Below are 19,941 nucleotides of genomic sequence, written 5' to 3'. Positions count from 1 at the left end.
AAGGACTAAATTATTCTGATTAAACATAGGAAAAGTACATTTTATTTATGCGTGTAAATACATTTTCCCTTTTATAATATTTGATTTTTAAAAATAAGAACATTTATGATGGTCCCTAAAATGTTTGGTATATATTTCGCTATAGTGAGGTGTATAAAACAATAGTTAACCTTTCAAAAATGTAATGTTTCAACAGTGTGGCATTTTTTTAAAACCTGTGAAATTTTGTTATATAAATGACTGGGGTAACTTTTCTCGCCGGATCAATGCCTATTGCAAGGTACAGATCAATAGCAAATTTTTACATCTCAGAATTAAATATTGAGCTCAAACATGTTTTCACGCTAAGCCTCTCCACCCTTGCTGTCATCAGCATCCCAAAGTGTTTTGGGTACCAACCTTGGAACCCTGCTGCATCTTATTTTTGTCCTTCAAAATTGGCAGGAAGTTGCCTTTCTAAGTTTCCATAAACTTGCCCATAGGGGACTGCAGTGTATAAATGAGTAAAACACAATAGATATTTCATGACCTGTGAAAACATATCTAGCTGGCCAATAAGCATGATCAGTTTTGGTGTATCAAAATAATAACAATAATAATAATAATAACAATAATCATAATCATTTAATTAATAATAATAACTTGTCATTGTTGTTATTTTGAGTTTGGTTGCTTCACATTTTGCTTTTAAAATTTTGCACAGGATATCTGCCAAATGAACATGAGTTTTTGTGCGAATTATTTATGCTTCTGAACAGTTAGTGCTTCATTCTGTAACATTTAAAAATTTTAGCCAATAGGTGGCAGACTTCTGTCGAGCATTCATCCAACTGAACCACTAATAAAGAGGCTATCTTGCAATCATTACGCATTTTTTTGCCACACATCACATTATCATGTAGGAGTAAAGTCCTCCATTGATTACAAAATTACTTGGTAACTGAAAAAAACATTAAGGGGCTTTTAGATTGCAACTTATATTAGTATTTCATGTATAAATATTCAAAATCAAAACTATATATATATATATATATATATATATATATATATATATAATTTAAGCACCAGTTAAGCATTTTCAGAAATACTTTAAGGTAAAATTATAGCAAATAGCACAGTTTTAACTAGAAATTGAACACTTTTCCATTATTAAATGAAGAATGCTGACCACAAAAGCAAAGGTAGATTTCTTGATATGAATTCTCAAATTATGATAACAAATTTAGCTTTTTTTTAAAAAAAATAAACCAGATATACTGTCAAAAAATCTTGTTACACAGAGAACAGATGAGGTGCTTACTGTAGAACTCAAATTGGATACTTTCTTCTGAATGTTTAAAAACCTTGTGTCGGAGTGAAAGGATACTGTTGTTTCTCATAATTTGTTTGCAGTATAGCACAGCCTTGAACATTTTTATCTCTAACTTTGATTTTCTTGCAAACTAAACTGGAGCACCTATTGTCCAGGAGAAGCAGAAAATTTCAATTCTAAATGGACTGAACAGCTGCAGACATATTTAGTGTTTCTCTCTTAAGGCCTGTACATGGATTTTGATTTTGGAATGTGTAAAATAACAACATTAGGTTTTCCTCCGTCCAAGTCCTTGAGTAGGACAGCCCTTTCTGCCGAGGTGTGCTATGATATTGCAGCTCAGAGCTGAAATGTAGGGCAGCAGTGGGTAAGATTCAGTCTCGATGCACTTACATGGGGGCCTAGTCACTTTCCATTGGGGAATGAGAATATTTTGAGAACATTCTTAGAACAAACTGTTGAAAGGGAAAACCAGCCGCAGGCCTTTTAAAAATAAAAAACACAGACACACACACACACACACACATATGAATGTGTATATATTAAGAAGGACAAGGGTTTTCATGAGTAGATCATTAAAGTAAAATTCTAGTTTGTGATTTCAGTATTAGTGAAATAAAAGCCCCCCCTCCAATACAATTCCCTGAGCCCTCCTTAGAGTTTCTTTCATCTAGTTTCTGAAACTTTGCGCCTTTGACTGCCTTTATACTCCCTTTAGATTTACCCTGATGGGAGGTATGGCATCTCATTATGGTAGTTGTAGTCAGGACAGACCTTCTGGACAAGGCGGTAGTCCGTACTGTAGAAGGATATGTAGATGCAGATGACCTTAAAGGGCTTTGAACAGATCCAAGAGACATGGCTCTGTGTCTGTTCCTGGTAGCAGGTTTTGGATGGGTCGTAGTTGCAGAGTGATGTTTTTTTGTTCCGGTCCACCTTCTCATAGTCAATACGGCAGTTAAAGATCTTGGAGTCCTTTGGGTAGACCACACTTTGGCGCTCAAGGTCAAACTCCACGGCCTTAACTGGTGGCACCAGGCTGACAGAGATGTTGCCCTGGCCTGTTGAGTTGTGGCGGAAGTACACACTGAAGGTGCCATTGCCGTGGTCCACAATCTTGCCAGTGATCAGCAGGTTCAGCCTGACTGTCTTGATATTGGAGTAGAAGTCACCCCACCCAAACATCTTCTTGAACTTTCCTGTCTTGACAATTGGCCGGCGCTTAACCCGTGAGGACAGTGAATCAGGCTGCAGGTCACTGCCCAGCATCTCCCAGAACTCCTGCTTGGAGAATGGCACAGGAGAATGATACGGCAGCTCAAGCTCTGTGCTGTTAGCTGCCTGACTCTTGGTATGTAGCATCCAGCGGCCCAGTGGTGAGAGGCTCTGCTCTCCAACGACGCCCATAGGCTTTGTCTGATCCCTGGGGGAGCTTTTGTGCCTCAGAGAGTCTTCTTGTCCAAGAGTCAGCTGTGTGGAAAGAAAAACAAAAACAAGATGAAAAAATGTAATCTTGGCTCATAATTCTTTTACTATCTTATGGTGTATAAAAATTGTATTATTAAGCCTTTTTCATCTTTGCCACTGAGTTTGCAGTGCAATGTGTGAATTCATGAGAAAGTACAGAAACTAATGAGATGTTGTGTTTGTTCCTGTTGTTCTAGACTTGAAACTTCACAGCGAAAATTTGCAAACTTATATCATTTTGCAGCTTGTATTTTTTCATTAACCTTCACAGCACCCACGGCTATTCAGGATATAATTAAAATGAACTGAGCTCAACAGAGTACAAAGTCTGGCAGACTTCCAAACTCTCAGCCCACAGGCTTATTTTTAATACTCCTTTTACTTTTTACCCTTGAAAGAGTTGATGGTTTCAGGAAAGACAAAAAAGGAAGCAATGTTGACCAATCTTTAAATACATGAATTATGAACCCCAAAATGATCATCCTCACTCCTAAGGTATTGAGGAATTATTTCCCCATCTCCATTGTAGGAGTGTATCTGCACACTTATACCTCAGCATTCCTGACTGGAATTTCATTGAACCATATAAATTGATATCTGTTTATCAGTCACTTTATGCATTGGTTTCACGTAACAATGGAGGGATTGCCTTACACTGTGTACTACACTCACTGTCATTTTACTGTAAGCTGTTTACATGTACATTTCTTAACTGAGGCAATGTACAGTCAGACGTATTGCATAGCCCTGGTCCAAAGTTGCGTAATGTACAACTTGACTTGACTTGTATGTAATACATTGATATGTAAATACATGCTCCACAGGACACAATTAAACAATACTGGGCACACTCAAAACACTTTATGATCATGCTCCGTAACCACTACTGAAAACATGTCCTTGTAAAATACACATACCCCAAAGAGACTCACTCCCTCATACTCTTCAATTATTTCCCACCTTGACACAGTGGAAATTTATGAGCACAATGATAAGAGCAAACATTTAGATTTTTTTTAACAAGTAGCAGTGAAAGATTACAGACACCCTCTGCAGGTGCATGAAAAATCCCTCAAGTGCAAAGAGAACATTTCGAGTGAACTGAATTTCCAGGAATAAGGGCTATCAAAAGATTTGTTCCACCTGAATCCATGCAAGAGTTACAAAGTGTCTAACTTAATGGAATTAATTCCAACACTAGCGTGGTATAATCTACAAAAACCTTCTTCCTGAAAGGCAGCAATATTTTTAAATCTCAAATTTGTCTTGCTTGAAAATGGCCCTTTTTTCTCCTTTATTTCTTATTATTGAATAAAATATATGGTAATGGTATTGATTTTAATCTATGCCAGCACATATGTCAGCTAAATTTTGCCACAGTTAAGAATGTGATAAAATCTCCATGCCCCCATTGAATTTCCCGCTAGTATCTACTGCCCAAACTGTGCATCTCGAAGCCTTTCCTCAACCATAAGCATAAAGCTCAACTAGTGCTTGACCTTGACTGCATGGAGCATCACTTGTCTGCTATATATATATATATATATATATATGTGTATATATATATATGTGTGTGTGTGTGTGTGTGTGTATATATATATATATATATATATATATATATATATATTCTAAAAAGCCATTACAGGGCGCACTTTAAAAAGTCTCAGTTGGTGTTACTGTGTGGTAGCTCCTGTGCCTTCATTTGCATTAATAAGAATATAAACAGCAGCTCTGTCCTACCTGACCAGCCTTTTAACTGCCTTACTTCAATCCCGAACTGCATAGCATTAATTACTCAAGGTGAACCTAGGAACGCAACAGCACCAAGCCACTAATTCTAATTTTCTACTAAGGCAAGTCTTCTACATCACATCCATCCAGCCATCCATCCATCCATCCTTCCATCCATGTACCTATCCTGGTTTTGATTAAATATTAGACTTTGTATATATAATATGGTTATGTTAATGTTTGGCTAGTTTATTTTTTTCTGACATATGTCAACTATTATATGCATGCATGTCACACATTTTCCCATTGTATGAGGACCAGACCATAGCATCAGAGATGCAGGAGGCCAGCATGGCTGACAAATAAATCTCTATCACAAGTGTACAGTCTCAAACTTCTTTGGGATTGTGGAATTCAAAAACTGCATGATATATAAATCTACAGTCATGGTCAAAAGTTTTGAGGATGACACAAGTATTGGTTTGCTGCTTCAGTGTTTGTAGATCTTTGTCAGATGTTTCTATGGTATACTGAAGTATAATTACAAGCATTTCATAAGTGTAAAAGGCTTTTACTGACAATTACATTAAGTTTATGCAATGAGTCAATATTTGCATTGTTGGCCCTTCTTTTTCAAGACCTCTGCAATCCACCCTGACATGCTGTCAATCAACTTCTGGGCGAAAACCTGACTGATGGCAGCCCAATATTTCATAATCAATGCTTGGAGTTTGTAAAACCTTATGGGTTGTTGTTTGTCCACCTGCCTCTTGAGGATTGACCACAAGTTCTCAATGGGATTAATGTCTGGGGAGTTTCCTGGCCATGGACCCAAAATGTTGATGTTTTGTTCCTCGAGCCACTTAGTTATCACCTTTGCCTTATGGCAAAGGCTCCATCATGCTGGAAAAGGCATTGTTCATCACCAAACTGCTCTTGGATGGTTGGGAGAAGTTGTTCTCAGAGGATGTTTTGGTACCATTCTTTATTCATGGTTGTGTTCTTAGGCATAATTGTGAGTCAGCCCACTCCCTTGGCTGTGAAGCAACCTCACACATGAATGGTCTCAGGATGCCTTACTGTTTACACAGGACTGTTGGCATGACACAGGACTGATGGTAGCACTCACCTTTTCTTCTCCAGACAATCTGGATTCCCCAAACAATCGGAAAGGGGATTCATCACAGAAAATGACTTTACCCCAGTCCTCAGCAGTCTAATCCCTGTACCTTTTGCAGAATATCAGTCTGTCCCTGATGTTTTTCTTGGAGAGAAGTGGCTTCTTTGCTGCCCTTCTTGACACCAGGCCATCCTCCAAAATCTTTGCTTCACTTTGAGTACAGATGCACTCACACCTGCCTGCTGCCATTCCTGAGCAAGCTCTGCACTGTTGCTGCCCCGATCCCACAACTGAATCAACCTTAAGAGACAGTTGAACAATTGAACCTCTCTTCTTGAAGTTCTGATGATTCTTGATGATCCAGTAAATGGTTAATTTAGGTGCAATCTTTCAAGCAGCAATATAACCATGGTTAACAGAGGAAGAACAATGATTTCAAGAACCACCCTCCTTTTAAAGCATCCAGTCTGCTGTTCTACACAGTCTGCTATTCTAAAATCAATACTTGTTTCATTCTCCAAACAACTCTGTGTGTGTGTGTGTGTGTGTGTGTGTAAATAAATATGTATTTTTTTAATAAGAGACATCTATGGACAAATTACTTTTCATCTCAAGTATTTAAAAAATTTTTTTTACAAACTGTAGTCTAACAATAAATGGTTTCTAAATAAAATCAAAATATAAATATAAAGTTATGGTGTCTGTTTTTCTTGAAATACATAAAATTACAGTGTGAAAAGCTTTTATTTTTATTAAAGGGAACTGGATATCTAAATATAATTTATAATTATTTTAATGGCATATCTCTCAAAATAGTATACACACAAATACAATATACAGTATGTATTCTTTTAATGTTTTACATATCCAGAAAATGGATTGTTTTGCACAGATATCTCATAATTAGTCCCTAAGGGATTCGGGTTGGATTTACTATATAAATGATACACTTATCTTCTGTCTGTGGCAGATGTATGTAAGGACACTATAAATCGTCTAAAGTCCACATATATTTTAGGTCAGTAGGTCAATAGCATCACCTACCCCTACAGGGGTCATGGGCTCTAACTGCATATCCATCCATCGATTTTCCAAAACCTGTATAGTGCATTCCAACATTCAAATACATTACCTGCATAACAATGTGTTTTTTTGCCCATTCATGTAGCTATTTGGCTATATTCCAAATAGATGAAAGTATTATTCACTTCCAATGTTCTTTGAATCAGCTGGGCATATCTGTACATATAGAATATCAGCTGGTACCGCTGAATTCTCCTAAGGCTGTGACTTGTAATGTTGTGTTTATTAGGCATACATTGCATAATAAATAAGCAAGCAAAGGTGGAAAATACAAGTTGTGTGATTTAACTTGTGACAATGGAGCCCCTGGGACTCCCACTTGGTCAGCGCGCCAGCCATCTGCCCTTACAAGATCGGCAGCTCTGGGGACAGCAGCTACCTGGCAGAATTCAGCACCAGAGTTGTGGACAGTAGGCCTTGTGCTCCATCGCCTCCATCAGTAACTGCCCACGGGTGGCAGACACTAACAAAGGCAGGGACCAGCGCATGGGAGAGAACCAGCAAAGACGGAAAGCAGGCGGACGAGTGAGGAGCAGGTCACCGAACTGACACTCAAGGATCTCATCCCTCTGACGCCCCCAGGACCAGGGTAGATGACAGCCTCAACTCCAGTCTGACCCAATACCATCAGTCCTGACTTTGCCATAGATGAGTGTGGCACTGACTTCCCCTGCAGCATTACTGTCCTCACCAAACCCAGCCTTGTTCCCTCTTCCTTTGTTCATGCCAGGAGTGTAGGAAATTAGTGGGAGGGGTGAGGGTGCCGGGGATTAGGGGAATGTGTACACCCAAATTTTAATTTGGATGCATTAATTCCCCTGATAAATAGCCCCCTCCTCTGCCGGTGGTTCATGCCTTGGTGTTTTAATAAATCTGTCCTTTCTATCCCATCACTTTCCATTGCTTACATGTCTTTATGGTCATACCCCACCACTATGGGCTTTGCCAGTATTTAGTACACTCTATCATTTAATGATATTTGGCAGATTCCATTCAGAGAACAAATTTTGGAGATTGAATACTTTAAAAATTAAACTACAAAGTAACAACACAATCAACACATGTGAAAATTATATTTAAAATGCATTCTAGCTTTTTTTTCATTAAACATATGTTTGATGAAGCATGATGAACGTATTGTCAAAAATTACTATCCCCAAAAAGATAAATTTGGATTGTACGCAAAAGCACGGCACTTACTTGCATTTAATGAGGTATCCAGCTGTATACATGTATTTACCTTTCACAAAATTGTATGAACAAATATTTTCATATTTCTCCAATTTTGGACTTCAAAGACTGCATTGATATACTCCATGATTAAATAATTACTCCTGAGTAGAATTAATTTCGGAAATAAAAATTATATTATTTTTGTAATGTCATCCATCCATCCAACTTCTGACCATGTATCCCATTCAGGGTCATGTATCCCAGACAGCACAGGGCATAGACAGAGCTACACCATGAATAGCACACAAGTGCATTGGAGGGCCCATAAGCACACTCAGTCACACACAGTGTCACACCTGCAACCAGACACGCTTCCATTCAGCCCTATCTGGACATGCCTCTAGCAAACCTGTGACTAATGAATGTTTTACTGCTGATGAATATTAATTTCTCTTCATATGTTTTGACATACTGAGCAGTAGTTTCATGGCTGTCCTGTTTCCTATATATGACTTCTGCCTCATTTTGCTCTATGTCTTATGTTTTGGATTTCCTGACTTTCTCTGTGTCATATTTATGAACCCAGTCACATTCTGCCAGTGTTTGGATTGCTAATTCTTTGGATTACAATTGGGATTTGGTTTTTTCATTCATCATTCCATGCTCTAGAACCCACTGCCTACTGGTTTTGGAATATAGTTTTTTTTGGACTATGATTTCGAAATTGACATTGTGTATCATCTCAGAACCCAATACGGTAGTGATACTTTATTAATCTCTGTAGGGAAATTCTCTTTGCCCCATCTTGCTCACCAGGAGATACACAGACACATATGCAGGTGAGAGCAAGCTTGGGGTCGCAGTGCAGGGTCAGTCAGTGTACAGTGCCCCTGCAGCTGAGGGTTAAGGGTCTTGCTCAAGGGTCTACGGACATGTGACCATTCTGCCGAGGCTCAAACCGGTGACCCTCCATTCACAGACACCGAGGCTTAGCCCACTGAGCCTCATCCAGTCATAGACTGTGGGCAATTTATGTCCATGTCTTTATTGCTTTTTCTTGCAGCCAGATTCAATTAGCCAGACTGTTTGCCTTTGGACTGTAAGAGAAAATCAGAGTGGCTGAACAGGGGTGCTGCTAGAGATTTTGTATTCCATGAAACTATATCATACTGGGTCCCCAACTCAGACCAATTATGTTCCAAATTTTTTAGGGCGACGCAGCACAATGGTGCAGTGGTTAGCACTGGGACCACGCTTCCAGTCTCCGCCATTGCTCTATGTGTCTGGAGTTTGCATGTTTTCCCTGTGCCATCGTGGGGTTTTCTCAAGAGACTCCAAGTTCCTCCCACAGTCCAAAGACATGTGAGCGAATGGTGTGCCCTGAGATGGGTTGGCACCCCATCTTTGGTTGCTCCCTGCCTTGCACCCATATAGGTTTTGGACCATCTGTGACTCTGAATAGGACAAGCAGTTAGAGAAAATGGATGGAAGGATTTTTTTAGGGCCCCTTAGAACTATGCTAATACCCCCCCCTTTGCGGTGCTCCTGCACCTGAAGGACACCGGGCACAATGAGGGGGGGAATACTTGCATATTACACACAATATGTGGGAAACTTTATTTTAAATAAAGACAACAGACAACCATTTTCAGCTTTCAGTTAAGTCAGCAAGGTGATTTAGGACTGTATAGTTAACTACACTGTTAATTGCAATAGATAGTTATATTCCTCATTTGATGAATGGAATTACAGGTCATTTGTCCATATGATTTATTTCACTTATTATAGACACATAAATAAGCATCCTTCATGCAGGATAAATTATGAAAAGATCTTCAATCTGGAAATGTCCATGTCTTTATTGCTTTTTCTTGCAGCCAGATTCAATTTGCTCATAGTGGTGAATTTTCATTTTGTTGGGTGATTAAAGCTGGAGAATTGGTACCCTTTAATGATTCATTCCACAGGATAGCAAGAGAAAAAGGCAATTTCACAAGAAAGAAGCTGATTGAATTTTAAGAAATTATTTATACTGGCTTATGGGATGCAAGCGGTTGGCTCAGATAAGGCCAGAATAGATCAAACATCATGGCCTTTCCATTAAACATTCCTAAATTCTGAGAAAATTCTGAGTAAAGATGGTGATAATACAGTATGTTTAATTTATAATGCAAGAGATACTTGGGAGACTCAGTGGAAGGGAACAGGAAACACAAAAGATGTGTTCTCCTATTGGTCATAAAACAATTTGCACAATTTTGTACTAGAAAGCTGTTTTAAAGGAAAACCCTGCAATACCTTCTGCAAGGCCCAGGGACAATACCCAAGGGTCCTTTTTCACCACTGAGTTTTAGAGCCTGAAATGTTCTATATGATTTACAGCTGGTCGATCAGGGTGTTCATTCAATAGATGTTGAGATTTATTGTACATTTCAGATGTTACTAAAATTTACAAACCAAGCCTAGTAGCAAATCAGTGTAGAGTTGTGTAAAATAATGTAAGAAGTAATATGATATTTTGGTTCAAAGTTGTTTTGACAGTTCTAATGTTGCTCCATACCAAAATCTATCAAGACCAGAGACTACAAGGGCATCTGTTATGTTGTTAATCAAAGCTGGTTAAATTTGGTGTCATCATACAATCAAGAACAACAAGCATGGAAGCAGTGTCTTGGAATTTATAATCTGTATATTCACTGTTTATTTATTCCAAAAAGCTGTCTTAAAGACTAAAATTAACAATGCCTATAGTATTGCATGCATGGGTCAAATAAAGCAGCTACAACTTATGTCCAATGATACGAAATGTGTGGAGGTCAGTTGAAGAAAATAGTTCCTACTGCTCACTACAAAGCCTGTGGATTATCTTGAATAACTGGGCCATGATTTCTGCTGTTGATTTTTTCAGATGTATTTTTTTGGCCCTTTAATCACCACAGAAAAAATGCCATTCACTCCCATTATATTCGAGAGACGCCCGACATTCCTACAGCTGATATTTCCAAAATCAGGCATCTCCCAGCAGATCAACCTAGATGGATAAATAACACTGAAGCCTTACTAAAACATCTTTTCTTCAGTTTTGGAGTGAACTGCCCCTTTAAAAGCATTTCACTCTGCACTGCTCAACAACAAGCCCCCTTTATTTATGACATTGTTCTCAAAACAGAAGGTTAATGTTTAAGAATAACAAAACTGTCTAAATCTACAACCTATTTGACAAATGGCTCTAAAAACAGAAGCATGATAATTACTGAAAGTACACTTAATAACCAGAAAGATCCTCATTTTATTTATTTAAGTATTAGCCTTCAATAAAATAAAACAAATATTTCAATTAAAAATATTTACGTCGTTTGGCAGTTTTTAACATGAACAAGTCACAGTGTTTCTTTGCCATTCTCCTCCATCAACTTTGCTGTGAGACACTAACTGAATAATTAGATTTTAGCTTTGATTTTAATTCTGGGAGTCTGTGCGACGTCACATCTGAAGGTATCATCTCGTCTAAAACTAGGAAAGAATACTACAGATCTCTACTAAAAATCTTTGTTCATACTTTTTCCATTTGGGCATCAGAATACTGCATGCGTTAACTTGACCTATGCATGAAGAAACTGGCCTGAGTCATGGCTGAGTCTGCTGCTGAGTTTGGGCCCTGTCCAGCTTGTAGCTCTATAGTTCTTGGGTCTGGATCCAGGCTCATCATAAACTTGCACAAGATAGTTTTTTTTGAAAACAGATGGATGGACACTTTTTTAAAGTAAGGTAAGCTCAAGAAATAGGGTTGTTAGCATATTTGTGTAGTCTTTTTAATATTTCTAAATTGACCCACTCAATTTATTGCTATTTTCATGCCATATTTGGACGGTAAGCGATGAGATTAGACGGCAAATAGATTATATAGCCACAAATACATCATTTTAATTAGGCTACCTCTGTGACCGATGCTCTTTTACCATATCACCACTTTACAGCCAACTTGCACTGGAGGGAGAGCAAGTAGAAGCATAAGAACATAAGAAATTTACAAACAAGAGGAGACCATTTGGCCCATCAAGCTCGCTTGGGGAGAACTTAACTAATAGCTCAGAGTTGCTAAAATCTTATCTAGCTCTGATTTAAAAGAACCCTGGGTTTTAGCTTCCACTACACTAGTAGGAAGACTATTCCATACTCTAACTACACGCTGTGTAAAGAAGTGCTTCCTCAAATTCATTTTAAAATGTTCTCCAGTTAATTTCCACTTATGGCCATGAGTTCTAGTATTTGTACATGTGACGTGAGGATGGAAGGAAGGAATGGGGAGAGCAGATGCAATACAATAGTGGATAGAGATTGAGCTATAGACAGCTATTCTTCTGTAAGCAGAAAAGAAGCACCTTGAAATGGGTTACAATGGGATTGCTCAGGCATCAGAGGCCTGCTCCGTGCTCCACAGCAACAGAGGCCAATTTTATGTGATAGGTAATGAGACACAGGGGAAGTAAATGAATGAGGGATTCGCCTGACCTCCCTTTCTCCACCCTGGTATGTTCAAGCCGTCTGTATTTCAGATTTGCTGCTGAAAACTGGACAAATCATAAATAAATAACAGACATTACTGACAGGGGCAGAGCAATATCTGCTCATAAGATAAGAGGACAATACAGGCATAGTGATGCCACAGTGATTCACCCAATTTTAGTGATTTAACATTTGACTTTAATCGACAGTTATTTGAGGGATTATGACACATTCCTATGAAGTAGTTCTGTTATTCTGTATTGACCTGGTGCTGAAAGGTTATCAATACAGTAGCACCTGTTTTCCAAGGGCTTGATATTAGAAGTGCAGACTTTTTATTGACATTGAACCTTTGCACATTTGACCTTACACAGAGAGTGAAACTAGCTTGGGGAATGACGAATGAATGCCCTCTCCTGCTTACTGTAGTTATTACAGACTTCACTTACATAATGAATGAATTATCACTTCTCATTTATATGGAGTAGGGTTTTCAGGTACTCATGACTTGATTAACAATATGAGACAGTCAAACAGCACCGTGGCTAAGACTCTTCACATGCAAGGTGCTCTGGTCAAACCTTGATGTGTCACCGACAGCACATATCAGTCTAAGGAGACAGAGGTCCACAGTTGTTACTGTCACCTTGAAACTGCATAGAAAACAGGCAGCAGGATGAGTGGGCAAGTCAACTGAGGCTGTCTGTGCCCCTCTGCTGCTCTGTGAACTGCCTGCTCTTAGACTGCTGAGGTCGACGTGCCCCCTCTAATGGAGAACAGAGCAGACACCACTCTGTGACAGACTGGAGGAAGCCCAGGATTGTCCTATTTGTTTTCATTTCATTTTTGTTGTTCTGTTGTCAATTTATGTATTCTGTGATGTTCAATTTCCCTCATCAATACAGGTGTTTTGTTTACTTTTTCAAACTACTTAAAGCAGAACCTAACTATCTTTGTCCCTGACTATTTAGTGACATTAGTTCCGGCTAAAGAAGTGATAAGACACAGGAGACTGGAATGTAAAATTTCTTGATTTACTCAGAACCTTTAACAGAAAGTACAAACACGCCAGTAATTATAAATCAAACTCTAAACAAAACAGTATTTTAGTACCAAAAAGGTGGAAAGTAAATGACAGGAACACATGTAAGTGTCATACATAAAAACCCAAACACTTGTAGTCTGTCACAGCAGCACCCGCAATTAACATACGTTCCATTGTCTACTCTACACAACCTGAACATTTCTATTTAAAAGCCTCCGTTTGCCCTCAAGTTGGTTTGACTTAATGAGCCTGTCCTCAGGTGTGTCAGCTTGGATCCAGGATGTCACTGCTGCCCGGCTGTGATATCCAACACAGACTTTCGCCTTTGTCTGATCATTTGCATCGTTAAGTAGGTGGCCCAGTTGTTATGGGAAGGGAAGAGCTTTTGCACTGCATATGGTGGAAGCAGGTGTAGTAGTTTACCTGGGAAATATCATACACGATGCTATTTCATGGCCCCAAATATTCAGCAGGCAAATGAGCTTGGGAGTCCAAAGACTCAGGATACAGGTAGCAGCCCTTATAAACCAAATATTGGGTTCATTATTTTGCAGTATTTAATCAGGGGCCTCTGTTCCCTGACATTGTGACTCTCACTGTCATAAATCTTTTCTTTCAGGGATAAGATGAGCCATAGAGATTAGTAATATGTCTATCGTAATTCTTAATTATAAAGAATGAATCCACTTGTGTATTAATTCATCTTGAATTTAGCCCAAAAAGTGGTACAACAGCATAATAACATCAAACACAGCTTTGAGCACAAGAATAGAAGGTGTCAAACATGCATTAGAGAGTTGGGACATTATAATATAAGTGTGCACAAAAAGATGTGGGGTGGCAGAGTGACTCAGTGCTCTTGTCTCACACCTCCTGGGTTGGGGCTTTGAATCTAATCTCTGCTGTGTGTGTGTGTGTGTGTGTGTGTGTGTATGTGTGTGTGTGTGTGAGAGAGAGAGAGAGAGAGAGAGAGAGAGATAGAGATTATGTTTTGATTACATTATAGGGACCAAATATCCCCCACAAAGTAATAAAAACCTGTTTTTTGCTGTTGTGGGGACCATTTTGCAGGTCCTCACAAAGATCTGTGAATGCAATCAAAAAACTATGAATGCCAAAGGTCTCATATTTTATTTGATTACATATGGTTAAGGTTAGGGTTGGGTAGTGTATAAGGTTGTCATGTTGGGATTAGAGTTTTCTCCATAGGAATGAATGCTGAGTCCCCATAATGATATAATTACAAAATTGTGTGTGTGTGTGTGTGTGTGGAGATATTATCCTTGTGTCCTGGTCCTCTGTTTTCTTCTTTCAGTTCAAAGATGTGCAGTTAAGGTAACATATCTCAAAATTGCCCATAATGTGTGTGTGCACATAGGTACTATACGTCTGCATAGTAAGTTCCTCTGTAAATCAGTAACATCCTACCTGAAATTCTCTGTACTCAGTGCAGGATTGTTATTTTTACAGTAATTTATTGAAATTCTAGATTTTTAATCACTAGTTAAAGTCATTTACTTATGTAGCTATGTGTTAATCATGATAGATGCAGATTAATCTCGAAGGACAAGGTCATGGACCACAAAAATACTCATGCATTTCATACATAATTTCTGAAGGTTTTATAAAATTCTAAGTATTTTAAGCAATATTGATTAAAAGTAACAATTTTAATGGCTTATGGCAGTAAATGGTATGTTGTATGTACCTGAAAAAACAGGCATGACGTACTCTTTGCCATTCTGAAGGCTAGAGTTAATGATCCATGGAATATATAGGGACTCCTGATGCACAAGATCCCAACTCTTATATACTGCAAAATATTTTGCCATGACAAGCAACAGCCAAAGTGTTGCTTAATGACAGGACCTGTAAAGATCTGATCCATTTTACTCAATGTACAGGCAATAGTCCATAGCTTGTGGACTAAAGAACGAAGCAAAATAAACAAATAAAACTGTAGCTACATTCCTCAGTAATGCATTAAGTTATTGAAAATCAAGAATTTTCATAAATTTGATTAAATAATTTGATTCAAGTGAATATTTCAGTAATCAACTAACATTTAAGAAATGCTGCTCTTCAAACAGTACATACAATGTATTGCTAGGACTAAATAAGATACATTCCATACCAAGAACATATTTTCATTGAAAGTTGAACTGGAAATTATGTACATTTAAAAAATGTATAATGTGCTAAAAAATAGATTGATTTTAAACTGATTTAGCAGCAGGTTGGCCCAGCTTTTCTTTATTCACATGATTAAATGGACACCATCGTTACAATTCCAGCTCATGTCTAAATCACATAAAAGCCAACATGGATTTCCAAATGGTTTAACATTTTCACTTTACTTACACACACTGTAATCTATAGATGTCGAAGTCGGTGTCCAATCTTCAGATATTCACAAAGAGATAATTTTCTTAGACACTTGACCATATAATTATAATATAAGCATATACAAAATACTAATACTTTATGAAAATCTATTTTAAGTGCAGCGTCATATCACATAAAATTAAAAAATGAATATAGAAACTAATCCATGTCTGTGTCTTCATTGCTCACAGATTTCTCATTTTTACAATCTCTTACAAGTCATAAAAAGGAAAACGTGTTATCCGTGTTTTATTGAATATTATAAACACAGATATCATTGGACCTGACTAAGTATCGTTTTAACATTTAACTGTGTACATTTAATTTCATTTTAATCATGCCTTCGGCAGAATGTAAACGTATTAATATCAAGTATGTCAAAAACCACGTGGGCTATTAATAAACGATTTTCTGTGAAAAAATGTTTCCACACGGAGCTCGCGGTCAAATGCATAAGTTTCCTAAGATTAATGAATTATCATTTAGGCCTATCTTTCAATTCGGCGGTGTATTAAGCAATTGTGTACGCGCATGGAAAACTGCACATATAATGACAAAGAAGAAATTCTCATTACCTAATTAAATTGTTACCCCTTATATTCAACTATTACACGTAATATAACGACTTAATTGCTTAAAGAATTACTGAAAGATACTGTACATCCAGGCTAGTTTCATCTTAATGTTAACTCGTAAAATGATACTCAGTGTAAAAAACACTTTATTGGAAGCACCACCCGTGAATAGAGGAGCATACATCTTGCATCAAGTAATATTTTCTTATGGCTCTTGTTTCAATTAGGAGTAAGCATGAAACTGAAGACGTGTATGCGTAGGCTACGTTTTTTTTACTCACAAATTCAGGTACAAAAAAAAAAACATATGAAGATCAACAATGGACGTTTACAACGTATTTATATAAACACGCTAAAAGAGATTTAGGCTAAGTTACCCGGCAATTCGAACATCTCATACGCATTTTCAGTACATTAATTTTCTGCAGCCATTGAAATTGGCTCGTGATTTAATAAAAATACTTCTTTATTTAATCTGAGTGACGTATTTAGTTTCACCGTAAATAAACAATGAAAATATGTGTTTTGGCAACGACAAATATAGTCATTCAGCCGATGCTACACTGAACACCTTCAGTCTAACGCAGTGAATGGAGAATTTGAAACTGCGCGCGTCAGGCTTATATTTGCACTATTTACTACCAGAACCGGCGTGTTGCAAATCAATCACGAATAATATGAACATATACCTGAATTTTAACAACACGCTTTTCGAAGTGACGTGTCTTATTTTGCCTTCTGTGCAGAGGGAGGTAAAGTACTGTAGAAAGGTACTGTAAAGAAAATGTAAAATATCAAAACAACCAAAAAATTATAAAACTCAATCCAGAATATTCACTGAGCAATAAAAATACTACAATCATCGCTCGATCCAACTAAGTCAATTAAAGTAACACAACATAACGTGTACAAATGTTGCACGTGCTGGTGTATAAGTGTAAAATGAAAAGCACGTATATTACTGGAGTAGAATACTGGGTTTTAGTAAGGTTTGCCTATAAGCCATAGGCTCTACCTGAACCGGTGTGTAAAGAGACAATGAGTTATATAGGCAATTTAAATACAGCAACGGTGCAACAAATAAACCGCTGTGCAACGTGTTGTGTCTCTTAAACAATTACGTTTCTTTAAATTACTTTACGGCTTGGTCACATATAATTATATTTGTTTGCCACAGGAACTTCATAACCCTCGCCGGGTCGCGCTTACCAAGCAAGTTGTCCCATTCAACAGCAGCAAGAGGAAACCTCGGCTAGAACGCATTTTCTCAGCTGCCAGCTTCACAGAGTCCGTGCCTCCGCCTTCGATGTCACCAAATACAATCTGTCGTTCAGGAAGAGTGAATTCCTCCTCTAGTGTCTACCCCAATCCCACATAACGGTCCCATGTCCAACGCAGGCACAACACCGGGGTTAGAAACCTGCAAAATCACCTGAGAGACGTCATGCTCATATGAATACGGGAAATTCACCCATAAACAAAAATTATCCACTTCTGCCTCCTGATTCAAATTTCCCTGATAAGTGTGTCAATCCTTTTCCAAATGCTCTGACTTCAACTCCACGCTGGACAAACCTGCACGCAGCCGGGTGACTAGTTTTTTTTTTTCATGAAGACTAGCAAAAGCATCTAGAACCAGATTTGCGTAGATCCCCACCCCCAGCCCCCAATACACTCCCTCACCCTTCCTCCACGTGTCTCCCTCTCTTCCTTGTTCCCGCACTCAGTTCATCTCCCGCTACCTGTGTATATGCATCATCACAAATGATACCTGGAGTGAATAAACAAATCGCAAATTCAGCAATGACTCTTCCATTGTGCCTATGTAGAAGTGTCATATAACGTCGACCATTTGTCATACATAGCTATAGGCAAGTAGCCTAAATGCAACACATTAAGTAGGCTATAAAATAAAATGCAAGTAATACTGTGCTGGTTAAAGTTACGATCTAAAATGTGATGGAAATTGATTTGCGCATATTATTTCAATTGAATTTTAAATCAATTTTATTAGAATAACAAAAATTTTTGTTGAGAAAATGTTTAGTGTTCAAAAAACAAAGTTAAACACATACTTCACTATGAAGTAGCCTACGTCTTTTAAGTGGGAAGTTGCTGTGCCGATCTGGAATCCATCACCGAAGTACTGGCCCCTTCTGCAGGTTTCAGGACCGCATTACAAGCAAGTTATCACGGACAACACTTACAGTAACTATAGGCTATAGGCAGCAAGCTACAAAGTTAGCAAACTGACCCCTAAAATCAAGTGCGTAGGTTTAGTTTTAACATTTGATTGAATACAGAATTTTTTTTTAATTAATTTAGCGTCGCACTACAACTGCAACCCTAGATCTGCTACTTACTACACAATAGATCTGCCAAAATTAGTTTACTCAAAAAATAGGTTTAGTGCAAGAATTTAAGAAATATGCTAAAATAAAATTGGGGAAAGAAAAAAAGGAACCTCCTATAGGGGCTTTTACGTAAAATGTCGACAAATGAGCTATGTAAGTATAACTTGCTGCAAGTGAATGTTGAATGCGAAAGCGAATGAAACTTGCTTGTCACTGTGCGTAGTGCACTGTGCCATCACAAGAATTAACCACTGAAATCATGCCACGTGCAAAAGTTGTGCCAATCATTTGAAATTCTCACTGCATGCGCTCAAACAAATTATCCTACACTGGAAATCAATCGCTGCATTCTCGTCTCGAGTGGCTTTCAACCGTTACTCGGTGTCATACATCAGGGTGGGTCTCAATAGTTTTTGGTTTTCTTCCCTCATCTCCTACGTGAACTTTAAAGATCTGGTGAAATAGACGGGGATGCAAATGAAACACTATCGGGACGCATCCTTGATTTCGCACAACAAATGTCAGTAGAAGAAAACGTTAGACTTTTAATTCTACTCTGAGGATCTTTAACGTATAAAGGTTCGGAGATCGCTAAAATATTGGTAGCAACAATTCGTTACTCCCACAGTATTGGTAGGGACATGTCCCTACCGTCCATACCCAAATCAATTCCCTTGTTGAAAATCAGCATTTTATCCACCGTCTGATCAACTAACCATCTATATGTCGCGATCCTTCATAAAGAGTAGGACCATGTACTGTCAGGAATTTAATGCAGGTATTATGATCACATTTTCCATACAAAAATACTGACATTACTTATAACAGATACCTTGTTCCAAATGTATAGCCCTCTGATGCTCAATGCAAAACAAGAAATTGAAGCAAAATATCAAGGGTGTGGCAAGTTATTTTTGTTGTGAATATGTACGCATCTCTCATGTAAACACACACAAGGTGACGGTTTCATCAGCACCAACGTATTTATGAAAATAAGATATTTTACTAGTAGCCAACCGTTAGTACAAGTACGATTACTACTACGGTCTTCTCAAACACTGTAACGAAAAAGATGAAGTCTATGAGATTTGCTGCTGCAATGCTTTCCCCGCGGTCGTCCTATTCTTCTGTCACGGGAGTAGGATCACTCCCGGCAAAAACTAGTAAACGTCGCCCCCTCTCGACCAAGA

General features: G+C 38.1%; 1 protein-coding gene across 3 annotated transcripts; it reads right to left on the bottom strand.

Moving 5' to 3' along the window:
* Positions 1-1,099: 1,099 nt before the first annotated feature.
* LOC111834598 (neurexophilin-1-like) lies at positions 1,100-18,128 on the bottom strand. 3 transcript variants are annotated; one of them, XM_023794076.2, is made up of 3 exons: positions 18,081-18,128; positions 17,607-17,829; positions 1,100-2,782 (listed from the first exon to the last, which is right to left on the bottom strand). In XM_023794076.2, the coding sequence occupies exons 2-3, from the start codon at positions 17,658-17,660 to the stop codon at positions 2,033-2,035; spliced, it is 804 nt and encodes a 267-aa protein (XP_023649844.1). In that variant the 5' UTR covers positions 17,661-17,829; positions 18,081-18,128; the 3' UTR covers positions 1,100-2,032. The 3 variants fall into 3 exon arrangements, with proteins under 3 accessions (XP_023649844.1, XP_072568939.1, XP_072568940.1); XM_072712838.1 differs by lacking the exon at positions 18,081-18,128 and having other exon boundaries at positions 17,607-17,967; XM_072712839.1 differs by lacking the exons at positions 17,607-17,829; positions 18,081-18,128 and adding an exon at positions 17,087-17,127.
* Between the last annotated feature and the right edge of the window lie 1,813 nt (positions 18,129-19,941).

This window comes from Paramormyrops kingsleyae, chromosome 5 (genome assembly GCF_048594095.1).
Source record: "Paramormyrops kingsleyae isolate MSU_618 chromosome 5, PKINGS_0.4, whole genome shotgun sequence".
Taxonomy (NCBI): domain Eukaryota; kingdom Metazoa; phylum Chordata; class Actinopteri; order Osteoglossiformes; family Mormyridae; genus Paramormyrops; species Paramormyrops kingsleyae.
Note: the sequence above shows the minus strand (reverse complement) of the source record. Positions and strands in the feature narration are given on the sequence as shown.

Bases quoted from the DNA above. Each gene is read 5' to 3' on its own strand.
- LOC111834598 (XM_023794076.2), bottom strand. From the start codon at position 17,660: ATGCGTTCTAGCCGAGGTTTCCTCTTGCTGCTGTTGAATGGGACAACT. The intron at 2,783-17,606 runs GTAAGCGCGACC...CTTTCCACACAG, and splicing joins TGAATGGGACAACTTGCTTG to CTGACTCTTGGACAAGAAGA.